This window comes from Strix aluco, chromosome W (genome assembly GCF_031877795.1).
Source record: "Strix aluco isolate bStrAlu1 chromosome W, bStrAlu1.hap1, whole genome shotgun sequence".
Classification (NCBI taxonomy): Eukaryota; Metazoa; Chordata; class Aves; order Strigiformes; family Strigidae; genus Strix; species Strix aluco.
This window is the reverse complement of record NC_133970.1, coordinates 25116277-25134435: the sequence shown is the minus strand read 5'-3', so window position 1 is coordinate 25134435 and position 18159 is coordinate 25116277. Positions and strand designations below refer to the sequence as shown.

General features: G+C 41.7%; 1 protein-coding gene across 6 annotated transcripts in view; it reads right to left on the bottom strand.

Moving 5' to 3' along the window:
• Positions 1–18159, bottom strand: part of LOC141917786 (transportin-1-like) — a 112275-nt gene that overhangs the window by 76729 nt on the left and 17387 nt on the right. For 4 of the 6 annotated variants that reach the window (XR_012621453.1, XM_074811300.1, XM_074811304.1 and 1 more), the window contains exons 2-3: positions 5587–5700; positions 2049–2124 (exon numbers count right to left, since the gene is read on the bottom strand). Coding sequence is in view for 5 of the 6 variants with exons in the window: in XM_074811300.1 (XP_074667401.1) it covers positions 2049–2124; positions 5587–5700 (190 nt within the window). In the remaining variant the exon portion in view is untranslated. Of the gene's footprint in view, positions 1–2048; positions 2125–5586; positions 5701–5824; positions 5836–5884; positions 6088–18159 lie in introns of those variants that run through there. The other 2 variants (XM_074811301.1, XM_074811302.1) reach the window with 2 other exon arrangements.

The following is an 18159-nucleotide window of genomic DNA, read 5'->3' as shown; positions in this document are numbered from 1 at the left end:
GAGGATGCAAGAATATTTTAACTACTGAATAGCAGTTCTAAAGGTCTCTTTACCTTGCTTAGGCAAGACTAACGAGGAACAACAGAGGGCTGCTGGTTGGATTCAAAGCAAATCCAACCAACAGTCTTCCATCATCCCTCATTAGTCCTACCCAAGCAAGGTAACAATGTACTTGGAACTTGACAAGTACTATGAAAAGCACCAACACTGGACTCAATTATGGCACCTTCAATAGTCTGCAAGTTTCCTGAACTAGAAACACAAAGTTAAACACAGCTGCCTTGGACAAAAGATTATGACTAAAAATGTCACTAATACAGGACAAGAGCTTCTCTGAAGCAACAGCTGCTTCTCAGCAGTCTCACAGAAGACCTACCTGATGTACTTGTGAGAGATATCAGTGCAGTCTGATCCCAAACACCTCTTCTTAGAGGTTAACTTGCTACTTCTTTCTCCCCAGCTTGCTTGCCCCCCTCAACCTGCCAGATCCTAATTCCTCCCCCCCAGATTTAATACTTTAAAACAACCATTTTTCAATGGTTAGAATCTCCTACCCTTCATTCCATTCTAAATGAACTGATGTGTATAAATATTAAGTGGAAAAAAAAAAGACTATTTGATAGTCTAAGGAGATATGTTGGAAAGATATTCTGATACATCACTAAACACACATCAGTATCTAGAACCTCAAATGGTGAACAGAATGAAGAAAGGGAAATTGTCAAGTAAGGCAATATTAGAAAATACATTTGGGGGGGGGGGGGGGGGACATGGAGCAACCTTCTTGTCATCTCTTTTGTACAAACTCCAAAACCCACTACCAGACTTACTCAATTTTTCATGTTTCTGTTAACGGTATAAAGCACACGATCAATTAAAGTATGATAGCATACACATTATCAAGTAAGTATACTTTATATCTACACTAGCACCTTGCTCAAAAGTTTAACATCCTGGCTGATTCAGGTCTTGAAAGTGCTCTCTCAAACTTGAGGTATTCCCCCGAGGCCCTAAAGATTATCAGGAGATTTCCCACATAAAACACACAAAAACATTTGGATATACTCCAGCCTTCAAATATGAAAATATACTTTCCTCCTCTCTCTTTCCTTCCTCCTGAAGTAAGCTAACAGCACAACCAAAACACTAGTTCAAACATAATATAAATATTTTTGCTGATGCTTTGAACGTTACAGGGCCACATGTAAGTAAAATCTAATTCGAAGTGAAAAAAGCAAGCATTCAAAAACTCAGAGGTAAGGCACTAGAAGACAGAAAGAGCACTGGTAGCAGGACACTAAGGAATAAAAAAACAACCACCCCCCCAAATCAAACACATTAATTACAAGCAAACATAAAGAAGACAGAAGATATGCCAAAACAGATCTTGAAATAAGTCTTTCACTGTCAAAGACCTCACAAATCATTAGCTGTAGTACACTGCAAAGAAAGTCTTTCACACACCCTGACCATTACTAAAGAACTGACTGAATTTACCAACTGGAAGAGGCCACACAGTATGCCATAAACAGTTTGTACTAACGTCCATAAAAATAAGCCAACAGGAAGTAACTACATTTTATTAGAGTTAAGACTTCAGGATGAAGATTCTGATAGACATAATCTTTGGACAACTCTAGTATGTGATCCTAAAAATATTTAACGGGTTGATTACTAGGGAGATCACAATCACAGCTGGATTTAGCAACACATTTTATATTGTGTATAGTCATGATTCATCACCATGAAGTGCAGTTATTCCACAATTTTACTATAGTCTGATAGAAGTATGATGCTCCCACATTTCTGGGAAGATTTCATAGGACATTTAGAATGGAATCTATTCTAAGACTGAAACTACAAACACCACCATGTTATCAGATCTTTTTCCACAAAGACTCCCGAGAGGATAAAAAAGTTCTATGTGACTATGGACATCAACCAAACAGCAAACTGACTATAGAAATCAGCTTCCTATTTCTTTCAAGCTAAGTAAATTTAAAAAGCAAGAAAAAAAAATAGAATGAAACAGTATCTCAAGAACTTACCTTCAGACTTCAACTTTGTAAGAACAAAAATCAGGTAGTTGTTGAAATCTGGATACTGATTGAGTTGCTCTAGTTTCTGAAGAGAGAAACTGTTAAGGAAATTTGAATCTTCACATGCAGCATGTATAGCTTTCTGGATACTATGATTATTGAGTTATGTACTACTGCATCATTTCAAACAGCTGTGACTATAAGGTCAAAACATACAGAGTATGAACCACCTGAAAACAGTTTCTGTATTTTTCATACTGAAGCAGTGGCTTTTAGTTATGTTGAAATCTGAAAAAAGAATCCAGGGACAGACACAGAAATTAAAAACCCTTAAAAATATTTTTAAAGCAAAAAAAACCCCAACCAAACAAATTTCCCCACCTTTATCTGTACAGTTTTAGATTTCAATATTTACACTTAGAAGCCAGTCAAACCTAAGGAATCCACCAAGACACAATCCCATAATACATCTTTTTTTCTCCATAATAAATAATTTCAGCATTAAAATACAACAGCTATTATGGTTTTGATAAGCTACTCACTTTAATATTAGTCATATACTTTTTTATGATGCTAACTAGCCACAGCCTGAGCTTTCAACAGTGAGAACCTGTTTAATTGTAAATGCCCAGATATTTGTACCAAGCAGCTCATGCTTATCCATGATCTCTTAAAAAAGAAAAAAGAAAATAAATCCTTCTGTGCACAAACCATTTTCTAGAGTGACACCTCTCTGAATAAGTATCTTACTAGCAATACCAGCCTCTTCACTATGTCCTTGGAGAAACTGCAGGAAGAATGATGTTTCTGAACAGCTAGAAAGCACATAGTTGTTTTTCTAAAATTTGTCATTATTTCTGCCTCAAATTTCTAAGTATTCTGCCACTGCTTGGCTAGAACAGTGATCTGGTATTCTCTTTGTATCCTGTTCTCACACCCTGGTATTAATTAGTATTATGCTCAACAATATTTTAAGTCATAAGCCTGCAGTGTCATCTTTAAGTTACTCAACCTACTAGATATCATCAGTATGGCAAACAATCAAGACATTTATAAAAAATTATTCTTAGAAGAAGATTATTTGCTTCATATGCATTCACTTGCTGTATAGCTAAAATCTCTAAATATTCAAAGTCACTAAACCTTAGCCAAATGTATCTACGTTAGGACATTGATTGCCCTTCCAATGACCAACAGCCAGTGTCTCAATCACAGACTTCAACTTAATTTTTAGATATTTAGGCTACTTACATCAAGTAGTAACTTTACTAGAGAAACCTGCCCTCTTTCCACTTAATAAGAGTAAAGTGCACTTATCACAGCCACAAGCTCCTTTGCTGTGAAACACAGATGAAATGTAAACAGAAGGATGGTCACAGAAAGTGAAAAATAATATAGAACACTCTACACGGCCCCTAGAAACAAAGAAACACACATCCAAAGATTGTTGTCAAAGGTGCCATGCCAAAGAGGTCTTTCAGGAACAGCCAAGAAGTAGGGTAGCACATTTCAAATTTTTGTTCTTCTCCTCCAAGCTTCAGAAACATGATCACCAAAACAGTCAGTTGAACACTACTAACAACTGAATTCCAATGGCTCAAATAAGAAGCTGCAAGCAGAAAAAACTGGAAGAGCAGTATTAATTAATTAGAAAACACCTAATCAGTCTAGGAATCAAGGAATAGCTTATAGGCCATATTTTCTTATCTATTTTTTCACCCACTTCAACTTGTTCTTTTTTACTCCAAGAAAAATCTAGATCTTCATTTGAAAAATGTTTGAAAGCCTTACCAATTCATAACTTTGTTAACAAAGGGTTTTGGCTAACTTATGCTCACTTTATTACATTTGAGTTCTAAACACCTAAATATGCCAAAACTATGTCATGAAGAGCATGAGAGAGTCAACACACTGATAATCTTATTTAAGAAATTATGGACTGGAAGTACTTTAAATTTGAAATCATTAATCACCATCCTACTTGGGCGTGCTACTAAGTAGCATTCCACAATACAACAGCCATCACAAATTTTTGTGGAAACTGTCTCAAAGTACACTTTTTTAAACTATAGAACATGGCCTGTCAAGTTATATTAGAACATTTTCCCAAACTGATAATACAGTGGTAAAAATGTGCCACTTACCTAACCTTTACAGGCCAACATATAAGGATCTCCTTGAAAGCACAGGTATTTCAGCACAGCAGGGAGTAACCACTGCCATTTAAGAAGAATTTCGAATATCAGTTAACAGCACTTATGGTTAGTAAATTTCTACTCATCTTCAAGACAGACAGCATCACCTGTATTGCCCATCCTACACATACACTGCTATTTTTCAAAAAACTAACCAGATACCATTAAGTTACTTGAAGCAGAGCTTTAAAATACAATTTTACATGAAAATTACACTATAAACACTGTTGCATTTGAAATACTAAAGAAGAGCACCTGTTAAAGTTCAAGGCATTATCAGAACACTTAGCCGCTGCTGTATAGTATTTTTCAAAGGAAGCAATAGCATCTTAAGAATCTGAAACATAGCTGCAAGAACAAGATGAAAACTACCTTCACCTTTCAGATAAGAATAGAAGCCTTCCAAAGTTTGACCACATCTGTTAAGAAAGCCTAGAAGTCAAGAAAATTTGGCTTCAAGCTAACCTCCTAAAATAACATATATATTCTTATCTATGTAAATGAATTCTGTTGCTTTCTGTGAAGATCTTCAGGCAAATGCCTTAAGTAAAAAGGGATCAAGATACTAGACATGAGACCTGAACAACCAACCACAACACTAACATAAAATGCACTGCAAAGCTGCACAAGAAGCCACATACCGTAGATTTCCCCCTTCTCGGGAAATGTACAGAGTGTAACGGGTGGTATTTCAGGCTCAGGATTCTAGGCAAGCAGAAACATCCTCACAACGTGATAGTGTCAGAGCCAGTAGGCCAACGAGAGTATGCAGGCAACGACTCCAGCAGCAACACTCCTCCCACCAGCTACAGCTTTCACCTTGAATCCCAGCGCCGGATTAGTTTAGGAAGCCCCTGCTTACCGCCACATTGCCGCAGGTGCGACGGGTACACCGCGCCGCCAACTCAGCCCGACACGCAGCGGCCCTGCCGCTCTCCCACCCCAGCCCTCTCGGCGAGACCCACCGCGGCTAAGAACTAGGCGCTGGCAGCGGCCCAGCGTGGGGTAACCTGAGAAAGCAGCAGATACCGAAGCAGCCACACCAAAGCCAGGGCTTTAAAAAGAAGAAAACGAACCTTGGCTCCTAGTTCCCAACAGGTGCCCGGGCTCCCGGCGGGGACAGGCGGCCCCGCGGCCCATAGGCCGCCTCGGTGGTTTAAACGCCGCGCCACGGCCACCCGCTCCGGCGGAGGCTCAGCTCACAGCGCTCGTTGGGGCGGCTTCCCAGCGCTCGTTGGGCCGGCCGCCGCGCCGGCCTGTGGCCGCGCTGCCCCCAGCGCCCGCCCGGGCCGCCGCAGCCCCGCTCTGCCTGCCCCACCCGCCCGCACGGCGCAGGCCTCGACCAAGGATACTTGTTGCACAGCTCTCTGCGTGGTGGTGTCCGGCGACTGGGATTCCTTGAGCAGCTGCAGGATCTGTTGAAGCCCCTGTTCGTCAGGCTTCCACTCGTACTCCATCTTGGCTCGCTGAAAAACACCAAGGAAACAGCCACGCTTAGCGGCACAGCAGGCCCCAGACCGGAGGGAGGGAGGAGGGTACGGTGGGAGGAAAGGAAGTAGGCTAGTAACGCGGCACCCGGCCCGCTCTCACCCGCGCGCTTCGCCCAGCCCAGCCCAGCCCAGCCCAGCCCCACAGACGGGCAGCACTAACCTGCTCCTGCCGCCGCCCGCTGTAAACCACACCGAGCAGACTGAGTCACAGCAAGCTTTCAATCTGGCCCTAAGAGCCTCCTCGCGTCCTCCTAGGTCCTAGCGCCGGGCACGCCTCCACCCTCCCAGGCTGCCTCGGACCTGGCAGCCTGCCGTCAGCCTTTCCCCAGTGCGTCCCACACCGTCAGGAGCCTGGGGATAACAAAACACGAGCCCCTCAATCTTGGGCGTCGGAAAACGTAGCACTCCCTACACAGCTCCTCCCCACCACCCGAAAATAGAAAGCTCCAGCAGCCCCAACAGGTGAGAGCAAAGCGAAGCTCCAGCCCAGCCTCCTCGGGACAGCTGTGGCCGCGCACCTGCGCCTGGCAGCAAACTAGGAGGTTGCCACCCACGGAGAAGAGGGTCAGGCAAATGCAGACCCAGGAGTTAAGAACGTGGTACCCCCTTTGCCGTCTGCTTTACTTCTACGTGATTTGGTTTAATGCTGGGTAGATTTCATAAGTTCTCAATTTCATGTGTAAAGAGGGAATAAGACCAACTACACAAGAAGGGGGGAAAGAAACTTAAAAGAAACTACTTTGAATACCTAGTGTATCTTATCCTTAGTCTCAAAATATATCAGAGGAAATCTCAGGTCAAAATTAGAAATTTTTGTCTATATAGAATAGCTCAGTTGGAAGAGACCTATAACAATTTTAGGACAAATTTCTTCACTGAAAAGGTTGTCAAGCACTGGAACAGGCTGCCCAGGGCAGTGGTTGAGTCACCATCCCTGGAGGTATTTAAAAGATGTGTAGATGTGACACTTAGGGACATGGTTTAGTGATGGACTTGGTAGTGCTAGGTTAACAATTGGACTCAATGATCTTAAATGTCTTTTCCACCCTTTCAGTAAAGAAATGCTTCCTAATGTCCAGTCTGAACCTCCCCTGGTGCAGTTTTGAGCCATTCCCACACATACTGTCGCTGGATCCCAGGGAGAAGAGCTCAGCACCTCCCTCTCCACTTCCCCTCCTCAGGAAGCTGCAGAGAGCAATGACGTCTCCCCTCAGCCTCCTTCTCTCCAAACTAGACAAGCCCAGAGTCTTCAGCCGCTCCTCACAGGACATGCCTTCCAGCCCTGTCACCAGCTTTGTTGCCCTCCCCAGGATGCATTCAAGGGCCTTCACATCCTTCTTCAACTGTGGGGCCCAGAACTGCACACCATACTCAAGGTGAGGCCGCACCAACCCTGAATACGGCAGGATCATCCCCTCTCTTGACCGGCTGGTTACACCATGTTTAATGCTCCCCAGGCTGCAGTTTGCCCTCTTGGCTGCCAGGGCACACTGCTGACTCATACTGAGCCTGCTGCCAACCAGCACCCCCAGATCCCTTTCTGCAGGGCTGCTCTCCAGACACTCCCCTCTCAGTCTATACTTGTTCCTGGCATTGCTGCATCCTAGGTGCAGAATCCAGCATTTGGACTTGTTAAGTTTCATGCCATTAATGATTACCCAATCCTTTTTTATATATAAATACATATGCATTACATACATATTATATATATTGCTATTTTATATATATTATACATATACAGTATGTATAACATACACTGTTTAAAACTGGTCTAAAATATGAAAATGAAAAACTAATTCCTTAGCTTTTTACAATCTTATTTTTAGTTATTGTGTTTGTAATCATCCTGCCTACACCCCACTTTAACTGAAAACTAGTTTCACTTTCTGCTTCCTCTGCTGCAGCACAGTACTAGATATGAGTGCCACACACATGCTGCACATCACAGCCTTAACTGTTCAGAGGCATCGAGGACAGGGAACATTAGTGGTTCCTAATGGTGTAGCCCAAGTAATTTGCTGTGTGGCTCTTCATCTCACCTCCCCAACGCTTTCAATTAAATCAGTATTTAAGTTACAGTCAGTTGTCCAGTCTCAGGTGCTAAGAACTGTCCTGAGCCAACTTTCCTTCTATTACTGTGAGCCACCACTCTTGAAGGAGCCAAAACTAGTACCCACAGCATAGCCTCCAGCAAAACAGCAAAGGGAACCATCATAGGCAACTAGTAAGACAGGCAGTGTACTTATAATATCTACATATCTGGATAATGAGGACAGTGAAAGAGGGTACTTGATGAATCAGGAGAGCATGCACACCTGAATAAGAAGCAGGAAACAGCTACATAGTAGAGAAGTATGAAAAAAACAACCAAGAAATGGGATGTTTCTTAACCTCTTCTGTTTAAGCAATTGCCATAGTTATCACAGGGCTATCTGGAAGACAGACAGCTAATGCAGCACACCTCTTGAGAGCTTATCATATTGAAATACCTACAAGATGCAGTCAGTAAGGCAGGAGAGTAAAGGCTTGCCACCAGTTAGTAGGAAAGGACAGGCACAAAGGTTTATATGATTTTTGTGAGCAGTGGGAATCTCCACTAGTTTCCCTCTAGTACAGGAAAGTGTCAAGCAAAGGATCTGGGTTAGCTAGACCCAGGCCATTAAAACCTATGTTCAAGGCTCACAACCATATGGTCAGGAGAGTTCTCCATAGTGATATTTGCACAGGTGGAGCAGATGAAAGGTGAGGTCCAACAAATCAAGGAAGTGCTAATTTGGGTCTCATCACCCTAACTGCTGCCTTGCCAGGAAGTTTGTAGAAATTTTATTATCTTTGAGACTTTTGGTCCACTGTCAAATTTGGTTGAAATTGATTAGAGCTTCAAAAGTTACTATTCAGAAATTATGACACAAGGATTACATGTCTAATTTTATCAGGAAACCAAGTGCACTAGACAAAAATAAGATTAAATATGGAAAACAAGGGAGGAGACCAGAAAGGAAGGTTAAGAGATGGAACAGGAAAAAGCAGGAAGATAAGCAGGCTGTGGATCCATAACTAAGAAAAACTGACATAGGTTTCCTTTCCATGAACATGATGAGAATTAAATCCTGGTAAGATCTTTCTGCGGTGGAAAAGAGAGAAAAAGGCCTACAAATCAGAGCATGAATAGGAGCCTCTACAATTAGTGGGGACATCTAAAAGCTTTAGACGATTGTCCTCCAGGGTAGGTTCCTCCTTAGGTTCCATACAGGATCCTTTGTCACTGGGAACTACTCAGCATATATAGAAATCCAAGCAGATACCTCATCTTGCTGGATACCTTCTCTTCTTGATCATTACTTTGAAGTTATTCTTACCCATCTCTAATCCTTTAAATTCTGTGAGGAAGCAGGAGAGGGGAAAATAATTTAACTGAGTCAAGAAAAAAAATCAGATTGAAAGCAAAGAACATTATAGAAAAAAATGAGAAAATTGTTTCTTTCTGTATCCTTTGTCTTTGTTTCTTAGTACCTGTTTCCCTCAAGCAAGGATCTTCTTGTGTAAAAAGGAATTAGGAATCAGTGTTAAACTAAGTACCAGGCAGAAGCAGGAAAGCTACTCATCAAAGCATATGATGGCCTAGTTCATCCCACTCAATCAGTAGAATGTACCAGAAATAAATTTGAAACGCTGCACCTATGTATGTTAAGAAGACAAATGTTCACTGAAGACAGGAGTCTTACACAAATTCTGAGGCTAATCTTTGATTTCTCTATTATCCAAGCTTCAAATGTCACACACTATCCAGAATCCACTGGTATCACAACAGTGCATAATATTAAAAGATTATCAAAAATCTAGCAAACAAACTAATCTATATCTTTATTTTTCTCTCCACAAACCTTGCCTTGTTCTACTTGAGTATCCACAAAGAGCCCACAAGTAAATTTTTTATCTTTGGTTTTCTTGCCAATACTCTCTTCCCTTTCTCTCTCAGAATGTCCCATTAGATCAGGCTGAAATGATGCATATCTGGCATTTTTCATACAAGGAAACAAAAGGAATGGCTAAGATATATAGTATTGCTGTCTCATTCAAAATGCAGTAGTTACAGTAGTAGCTCCAAATGCATGAGGCAGGCTTCAAGTCTTGCTTCTTCCCAATTTTTTTTCTGGAAAGTATCCTTACCATCACATTACAGTGTATTTGGTGCTAGGTCTTTTAATCTCTCCTGTTAAGTTGTTTTCCCTTACATTATAAACAGGTATTAACGGGAACTTGGATTAGAAACTGTTTACTAATCAGCATCCTGTATAATAATTGACAGTTAATACTTAAAAGACAAATGTAGACAGCACAAATAGTTAGGAGACTTATAACAGAATACCCTCCCCACCCCTCCAGTAGTCTCAGTGCACTGAAAAGAGAAATAGGAGACTCTGGTGCAAATCCCTGCCAACATCCAGCCAGAAAAGAGATTTGAACTAGTAGGAAGATGTCCCATCCCTCAAATGCTATAGCCTCCAAGCTGTACCTTTAGGAAGTACAACTTGTCACTGCTAGCAGTTTTTAAACTAGATTCAAATAATTATTCTCTAATCAAAATTAATTCTCATTTTTGTCCTAATTTCAGAATTATTAGACAGTTTCAGCCACTTTACCATTTGGAAACTTTTTCCCTGTCTTTAGTTTTACTACATTGGTAATATCAGATTTATTTTTTTTCTTTTAGAGAGAATTCTAATGAGCTACCTTCCTTCTTGTCACAAAGTTCAGACACTGATATCTGTAATATTGGTATTTTATAATGGGAATCAATCATCCAATCCGTTGCTAAGATGCTAGAACTTCCAAGTTTCCATGCAGACTGCTTATAGTGTCTCTCTGTACCTCTATGTATAGAAGGTTTGTATGCACAGAAGAAATCACTGATATTCCATAATAGCTCTCTGTGTAAACTCTCTTATTTCAGGCTAAGAGAGATGTGAATTAAACTAAGCAGAAAAAAATATAACACAGAATAAATGTGTCTGTGCGAAGGAGCTCATGCAGAATAGCTATCACTGCATTATGTTGCAATACATTCTGCCTGGAGACATGCCCTAAGCTTTCACTTAAAAAAATAATGTTAGTCCTCACACCCAGCATATCAAATGAGAATCCATTCTAAAACATTTAGTGCAATCTTCCTGAGTTCAGCCATATGATAGAAGATTAATATTTATTACACAATGATTTATTTGAATAGCCTTTAGAAGAAGATAATTTGACCCTGTGAAGCACGGGAGAGGTTACTGAGGAGGCAGATGGAAAGATGGTCTGAAAGGATTTTCTGTCCATGACTGAAACATCTATGAAGTTAATTTTCTACTTTTCCAGAACTGATTAGTTATTATGATAGAACACAAGTGCATTGATGGATTGTTTTAAACAGAAGTCTGAGGAAACGTCATAAAAATATTTTTAAGATAGTGTGCTGGTTTTGGCTGGGATAGAGTTCATTTTCTTCATAGTAGCTAGTATGGGGCCATGTTTTGGATTTGTGCTGGAAACGGTATTGATGGATGTTTTAGCTATTGCTGAGCAGTTCTTACACAGCGTCAAGGCCTTTTCTGCTTCTCACCCCACCCCACCAGCGAGGAGCTGGGGGTGCACAAGAAGCTGGGAGGGGACACAGCCGGGACAGCTGACCCCAACTGACCAGAGGGATATCCCAGACCATATGGCATCATGCTCAGCATATAGAGCTGGGGGAAGAAGAAGGAAGGGGGGACATTCAGAGTGATGGTGCTTGTCTTCCCAAGTAACCATTACACTTAGGTGTATTTGGACTGGCAACATAAGGGTGAATTATTTATAGCTCGGTGGGCCCATGACACCTCAGGCCATCAGGGAAGAGATGCAACATATAGATGAGCTCATGATCGAGTGGTGGACTTGACCATGGACACTATTGCACAGGTAATCCATGAACGTGAAACATGTGCTGCAGTTAAGCAAGCCAAATGGTTAAAGTCTTTCTGATATGGTGGACAATGGCTGAAATATAAATATGGGAAGTAGAAAAGGCCAAGTAACCATTACACATGATGGAGCCCTGCTTTCCTGGAGATGGCTGAATGCCTGACCGCTGATGGAAAGTAGTGAATGAATTCTTTGTTTTGCTTTGCTTGCGCATCGCAGCTTTTGCTTTACCTATTAAACTGCCTTTATCTCAACCCACGAGTTTTCTCACTTTTACTCTTCCAATTTCCTCCCCCATCCCATTGTTGGGGGAGTGAACGAGCAGCTGTGTGGTACTTAGTTGCCGGCTGGGGTTAAACCACAACAGATGGGATTTCAACATTACTTTATATTTGTGGAGAATTATATAAAAATATCAGCCATAAGAGGCTGTAAGCTTACTACTTTTTGGCTAATGCAACAGTAACTAATTTCATTGTTGAAAGTAAAATTATGTAAAGAATATTCCCCAAAAGTTGAACACAGGACTTGATCGTAAGATTTCCACAAATAGTATTAAGTTCCTATATGCAGAAGTGGGATCTCTTCTGGTAACCAAGGACGCAAAAAACATTTTTAAGAGTTCTTCGATATCAGAGGATGACAAAAGGCTGACTAAGACAGTACCAACAGGAAATCCACCTAATGGAATGTAAGACAAATCTGACATGATCCAATGTACAATGGTAAGCCTTGAGCTCAAGTAAAAAGTTTTGTGGAATGTACCAAACTAAGAATCTGCTTCATGGGTATGGTTAAGATTATCTTAAAAAAGAACTTTCTTTTACAGGAGAATTTCTTCTATCCGTAAGGAGCAATTTGTTAGCAACATTCAAAGCAGCAAATGTATGGGCTTTCAGATAATATAATTTCAGATTTGGGTACAGTTATTTGACCTTCATTTTCTATTCTTATTCATTCCCTATGGCTGGTAGGTCTACATGTAGAATAAGAAGCTGAAGAATCTAAGAGAAATTATGTTATCTTTCTCTATAATTGGTTTTGACTTATGTTGTGTATCATACTAGAAACTGTACATGTGCAATTGATCCCATAGTACAACACCTTGTAATGAAGTTGAACTCAAATTTCCTGGAACATTGGACATTTCAATATAAGAACCAAATAAATCTGTAATATAATTTGCTCTTCATGGAATATCAACTCTCCTCTGAGAATACCTACAGTTATGACAATGCACCTGCTCAGGAAATCTGGTAGACTGTTGCTTGTGAGAAACAGAGCACTGTTCTGGCTCATCACTGATGTGGCATCACTGTCCACAATTTCATGGTTTATTTTCCCAAAGGTGAAGAGCAGTATTTATTTTTGCAGATAATGTCCATAAAAGCCTGCACTGTGTAATCCCACTGAGCATATGAAATAGTACACATGATAACCTGACAGCCTGTAATTCCACTCTTCAGACAGAAGTATGTTCCTTCTTTATTTAATGAATAGCTTTGCTCCTCATGTATCCAACAAGCACAGAGGAAAGAATCATCATAGAAACATCATAGGATCACCATAGAATGGTTTGGGTTGCAAGGGACCTTTAAAGGTCATCTAGTCCAACCCCCCTGCAATGGGCAGGGACATCTTCAACTAGATCAGGTTGCTCAAAGCCCCGTCCAACCTGACCTTGAATGTTTCCAAGGGAGGGGGCATCTACCACCTCTCTGGATAATCTGTTCCATTGTTTCACCACCCTCACTGTAAAAAATTTCTTCCTTATATCTAGTCTGAATCTACCCTCTTTTAGTTTAAAACCATTACCCCTTGTCCTGTTGCAACAGGCCCTACTAAAAAGTCTGTCCCCATCTTTCTTATAAGACCCCTTTAAGTATTGAAAGGCTGCAATAAGGTCTCCCCAGAGCCTTCTCTTCTCCAGACTGAACAACCCGAATTCTCTCAGCCTGTCCTCATAGCAGAGATGTTCCAGCCCTCTGACCATTTTTGTGGCCTCCTCTGGATCCGCTCCAACAGGTCCATGTCTTTCTTGTACTGAGGACTCCAGAGCTGGATGCAGTACTCCAAGTGGGGTCTCACCAGAGTGGAGTAGAGGGGGAGAATCACCTTCCTCAACCTGCTGGCCACACTTCTTCTGATGTAGCCCAGGATATGGTTGACTTTCTGGGCTGCAAGTGCACATTGCCAGGTCATGTTCAATTTTTTATCCACCAGCACCCCCAAGTCTTTCTCCGCAGGGCTGCTCTCAATCCCTTCATCCCCCAGCCTGTATTGATACTGGGGGTTGCCCTGACCCATATGGGGGACCTTGCACTTGGCCCTGTTGAACCTCATGAGGTTCCCATGGGCCCACTTCTCCAGCTTGTCCAGGTCCCTCTGGACGGCATCCCATCCCTCAGGTGTGTCAACCACACCACTCAGCTTGGTGTCATCGACAAACTTGCTAAAAGTACACTCAATCCCACTGTCCATGTCGTTGATGAAGATATTAAACAGGACTGGTCCCAATATGGACCCCTGAGGGACACCACTCATCACTGATCTCCATCCAGACATTGATCCGTCGACCATTACTCTCAGGATGCGACCATCCAGCCAATTCCTTATCCACCAAATAGTCCATCCATCAAATCCATCTCTTTCCAATTTAGAGAGAAGAATGTTGCAGGGGACTGTGTCAAAGGCCTTACAGAAGTCCAGATAGATGATCTCTGTAGCTCTTCCCTTGTCCACTGATGTAGTCACTCCATCATAGAAGGCCACTAGGTTGGTCAGGCAAGACTTGCCCTTGGTGAAGCCATGTTGGCTGTCTCAAATCACCTCCCTGTCCTCCATGTGCCTTAGTATAGCTTCTAGGAGGATCTGCTCCATGATCTTCCCAGGCACAGAGGTGAGGCTGACAGGTCAGTAGTTCCCAGCGTCCTCCTTTCTACCCTTTTTAAAAATGGGTGCAATGTTTCCCTTTTTCCAGTCACCAGGGACTTCACCCGACTGCCATGACTTTTCAAATATCACGGAGAGTGGCTTGGCAATTACATTAGCCAATTCCTTCAGGACTCTGGGATACATCTCGTTGGGTCCCAGAGACTTATGTATGTTCAGGTTCCTCAGGTGGTCTTGAACCTGATCTTCTCATACAGTGGAAGGGACTTTGCTCCCCCAGTCCCTATCTTGCAGTCCATCTACTCGAGAGGTGTGGGAAGAGAGGCTGCCAGTGAAGACGGAGGCAAAAAAGTTGTTGAGTACCTCAGCCTTCTCCTCATCCGTTGTTACCAGTTTGCCAGTCAGGTTCATTGGGGGTGTACACTTTCTTTGACCTGCCTTTTCTGGCTGACATACCTATAAAAGCCCTTACTATTATTCTTTGTGTCCCTTGCCAAGTTCAGCTCCAGCCACGCCTTGGCCTTCCTGACCCCATCCCTACACAACCAGGCAGCATCCCTGTACTCTTCCCAGGATACCTATCCCTGCTTCCACTGCCTGTGCATTTCCTTCTTGCCCTTTAGTTTGACCAGGAGGTCTTGACTCATCCATGCTGGTCTCTTGCCTTCCTTTCCTGATTTCTTACACCTGGGGATCGACAGCTCTTATGCTCTATGGAAAGCATCCTTAAAGATCTGCCAGCTCTGTTCGTCTCCCTTGTCCCTGAGGGCAGTTTCCCAGGGGGTCCCATTGACTAACTCCTTGAAGAGCTAGAAGTTTGCTTTCCTAAAATTCAGGGTCCTGACTTTACTCTTTGCCAGACCCGTATCAGGACTGCGAACTCCACCAGTGCACAATCACTGCAGCCCAAACTGCCTCCAATCTTGACACAGACCAAATAGTTTCCATACATACGAAGGTGCAAAACCACCACACCATTGCAGATAAAATGGATGATGGGCCACACAATGCATAAACATTTGATGTTTTGTAGAATAATTAAGACAATGCAAATTAGGTTTATAAACATCAGCACATAGCACAGGCTTACATACAAGCCAGAACTGAAAACCAAGTCTATTGCAGTTGTTGGGTTCAATTAGATACATGATATAGTCAGCTGCAGAGACAGAAACCTGTTAAGCTTTCACCAATTTGGAAATCATCAGGAATGCTTTGAATTCTATTTTGATAGGATGAAACGCTGCTCTTACAATTCATTAAAAAGTCCAGCTGAGTGAATAAGCGGTAGGCATAATGCAAACTTGCAAAGATCTCTTGATTTAAAATGCCTTTGATCAACTAATCTTCTAGACAAGGATACATTTGGATGCATCATTTCTTTAAATATGCTGCTATTTCATTTCCACAGATAGAGATACCAAACAGAAAGTTCTTGTGTTGCTAATGCTTTGCCCCACTGTAATCACACATATTAGTTATTAAAATGGTAGTACATATTCTTAATGCTGACAGTCGTAAAACATTCTGAAACTGAATAGAGGGCTGTTTGAGAAAATCATCACCTCCTGAATTTGTGACAGAAAGTATCAGATCTATCAGCTGAATTCAAATAGTAAAACCTTCCTTTCACTCCCCCCCAGTACATAAGCTTCTTTCTCCAAATTCTGGACTACTTAGAACTCCTACATATGAACCTCTTTAAATGCCTAACATGAATGGGATTTTGGAAGACATAGAAAATAAAGGATAACTATGGATTGGGAGGTCAAAGTAGAATGCACTGCCCTAGGTTACAAGCCCCACTCATTTTAACAGACCAAATCTGTTCCAAGCAGGTAAGTGGATATTCAAAGGCAGGAGTCATTCCTGAGTCACTGTAATTCAGTGTGTGTTTTTTGCCAGCTTAAAAGTCTTTCAAGCATACCAAGATTAGTGTCAGGTGCACATGAACTGTATTCAACTCACTATTTGTTCCCCATGACTCAGTATTGGGGCCAAGTCTATTTAATATCTTTATCAATGATCTGGACGAGGGGATAAAGTGCACCCTCAGTAAGTTTGAAGATGACACCAAGTTCAGCAGGAGTGTTGATCTCCTTGAGGGTAGCCTCCTTGAAGGCTCTACAGAGGGATCTGGACAGGCTAGATTGATGCCCAAGGCCAGTTGTATGAGATTCAACATCTGGCAGAAAAGGACCTGGGGGGGTTGGTCGACAGCCAGCTGAGTATGAGCCAGCAGTGTGCCCAGGTGGCCAAGAATGCCAATAGCATCCTGGCTTGTATCAGAAATAGCGGGGCCAGCAGGACTAGGGAAGTGATTGTCCCCCTGTCCTCAGCACTGGTGAGGCCACACCTCAAACACTGTTTTGGGCCCCTCACTACAAGAAAGACATTGAAGTGCTGGAGCACATCCAAAGAAGAGCAACGAAGCTGGTGAAGGGCCTAGAGCACAAGCCTTATGAGGAGCAGTTGAGGGAACTGGGACTGTTTAGCCTGGAGAAAAGGAGGCTCAGGTGAGACCTTATCACTCTCTACAACTACAGGAAAGGAGGTTGTAGGAGGTGGGTGTTGGTCTCTTTTCCCAAGTAACAAGTGATAGGATGAGAGGAAATGGCCTCAAGTTGCACCAGGGGAGGTTTAGATTGGATATTAGGAAAAATTTCTTCACTGAAAGGGTTATCAAGCATTGGAACAGGCTGCCCAGGGCAGTGGTTGAGTCACCATCCCTGGAGGTATTTAAAACATGTGTAGATGTGGCACTTAGGGACATGGTTTAGTGGTGGATTTGGCAGTGTTAGGTTAACAGTTGTACTCTATGATCTTAAGGGTCTTTTCCAACCTAAGTGATTCCATGATTCTTTCTTTTAGCTGTAGGAGGCAAAGCAGCTGGTGTCCACAAGATTTTGGATAAATTTAGAATTCTGTAACTGATGATTCAGGCCCTCCCAAGGCAGAGATAAAAACAAAATTATACACAGCTTTTGAACCTGTTCCTCATTAATAAATTGGAACTGAGACTTCTGAGAATACCTGAGAAAAGTAGCAGAAATAATTTAAAAATGCAGTTATGGCTGAAAAAAAGCCACATTCATGGATGAGAATAATAGAAGTCTGAGAAAAGAGATGTGGTCCCTGAAATTACTTTTGTTCAGTTATGTAGTCATCTTCCTCAACTAAAAGGGATTAGTTAAAAAAAAATTAAAAATTCCTTCCTTTAAATTAAGTTATTCACAGTTATTAAAAAAAATTGATGATCTAAGTGGCTATCTCTGGTTTTAAGCTAACTTTGAACAATTTGCACCACGATGAACCAAAATACATCACCAGTTCTCTAACTGTAATTATTACATACTTTAATAAACCAATCAATTTTAATGCAAAATATGTATAAATCACATATCCACCATAAGACAGTTTAACAAAAATAGTTTCAATGCTTTTTTATAAAACATCACCTTAACAATCACAAATAGAAATTATCCAGTAGAAACATCTTTGGTATTTTTAACATAATGTAAAAATTCAGAATCTAATAAAATACTAAACAGAAATGTAAAGGTAGAGAGGTCCTTTTGCTAGTAGAAAGAAGTAACA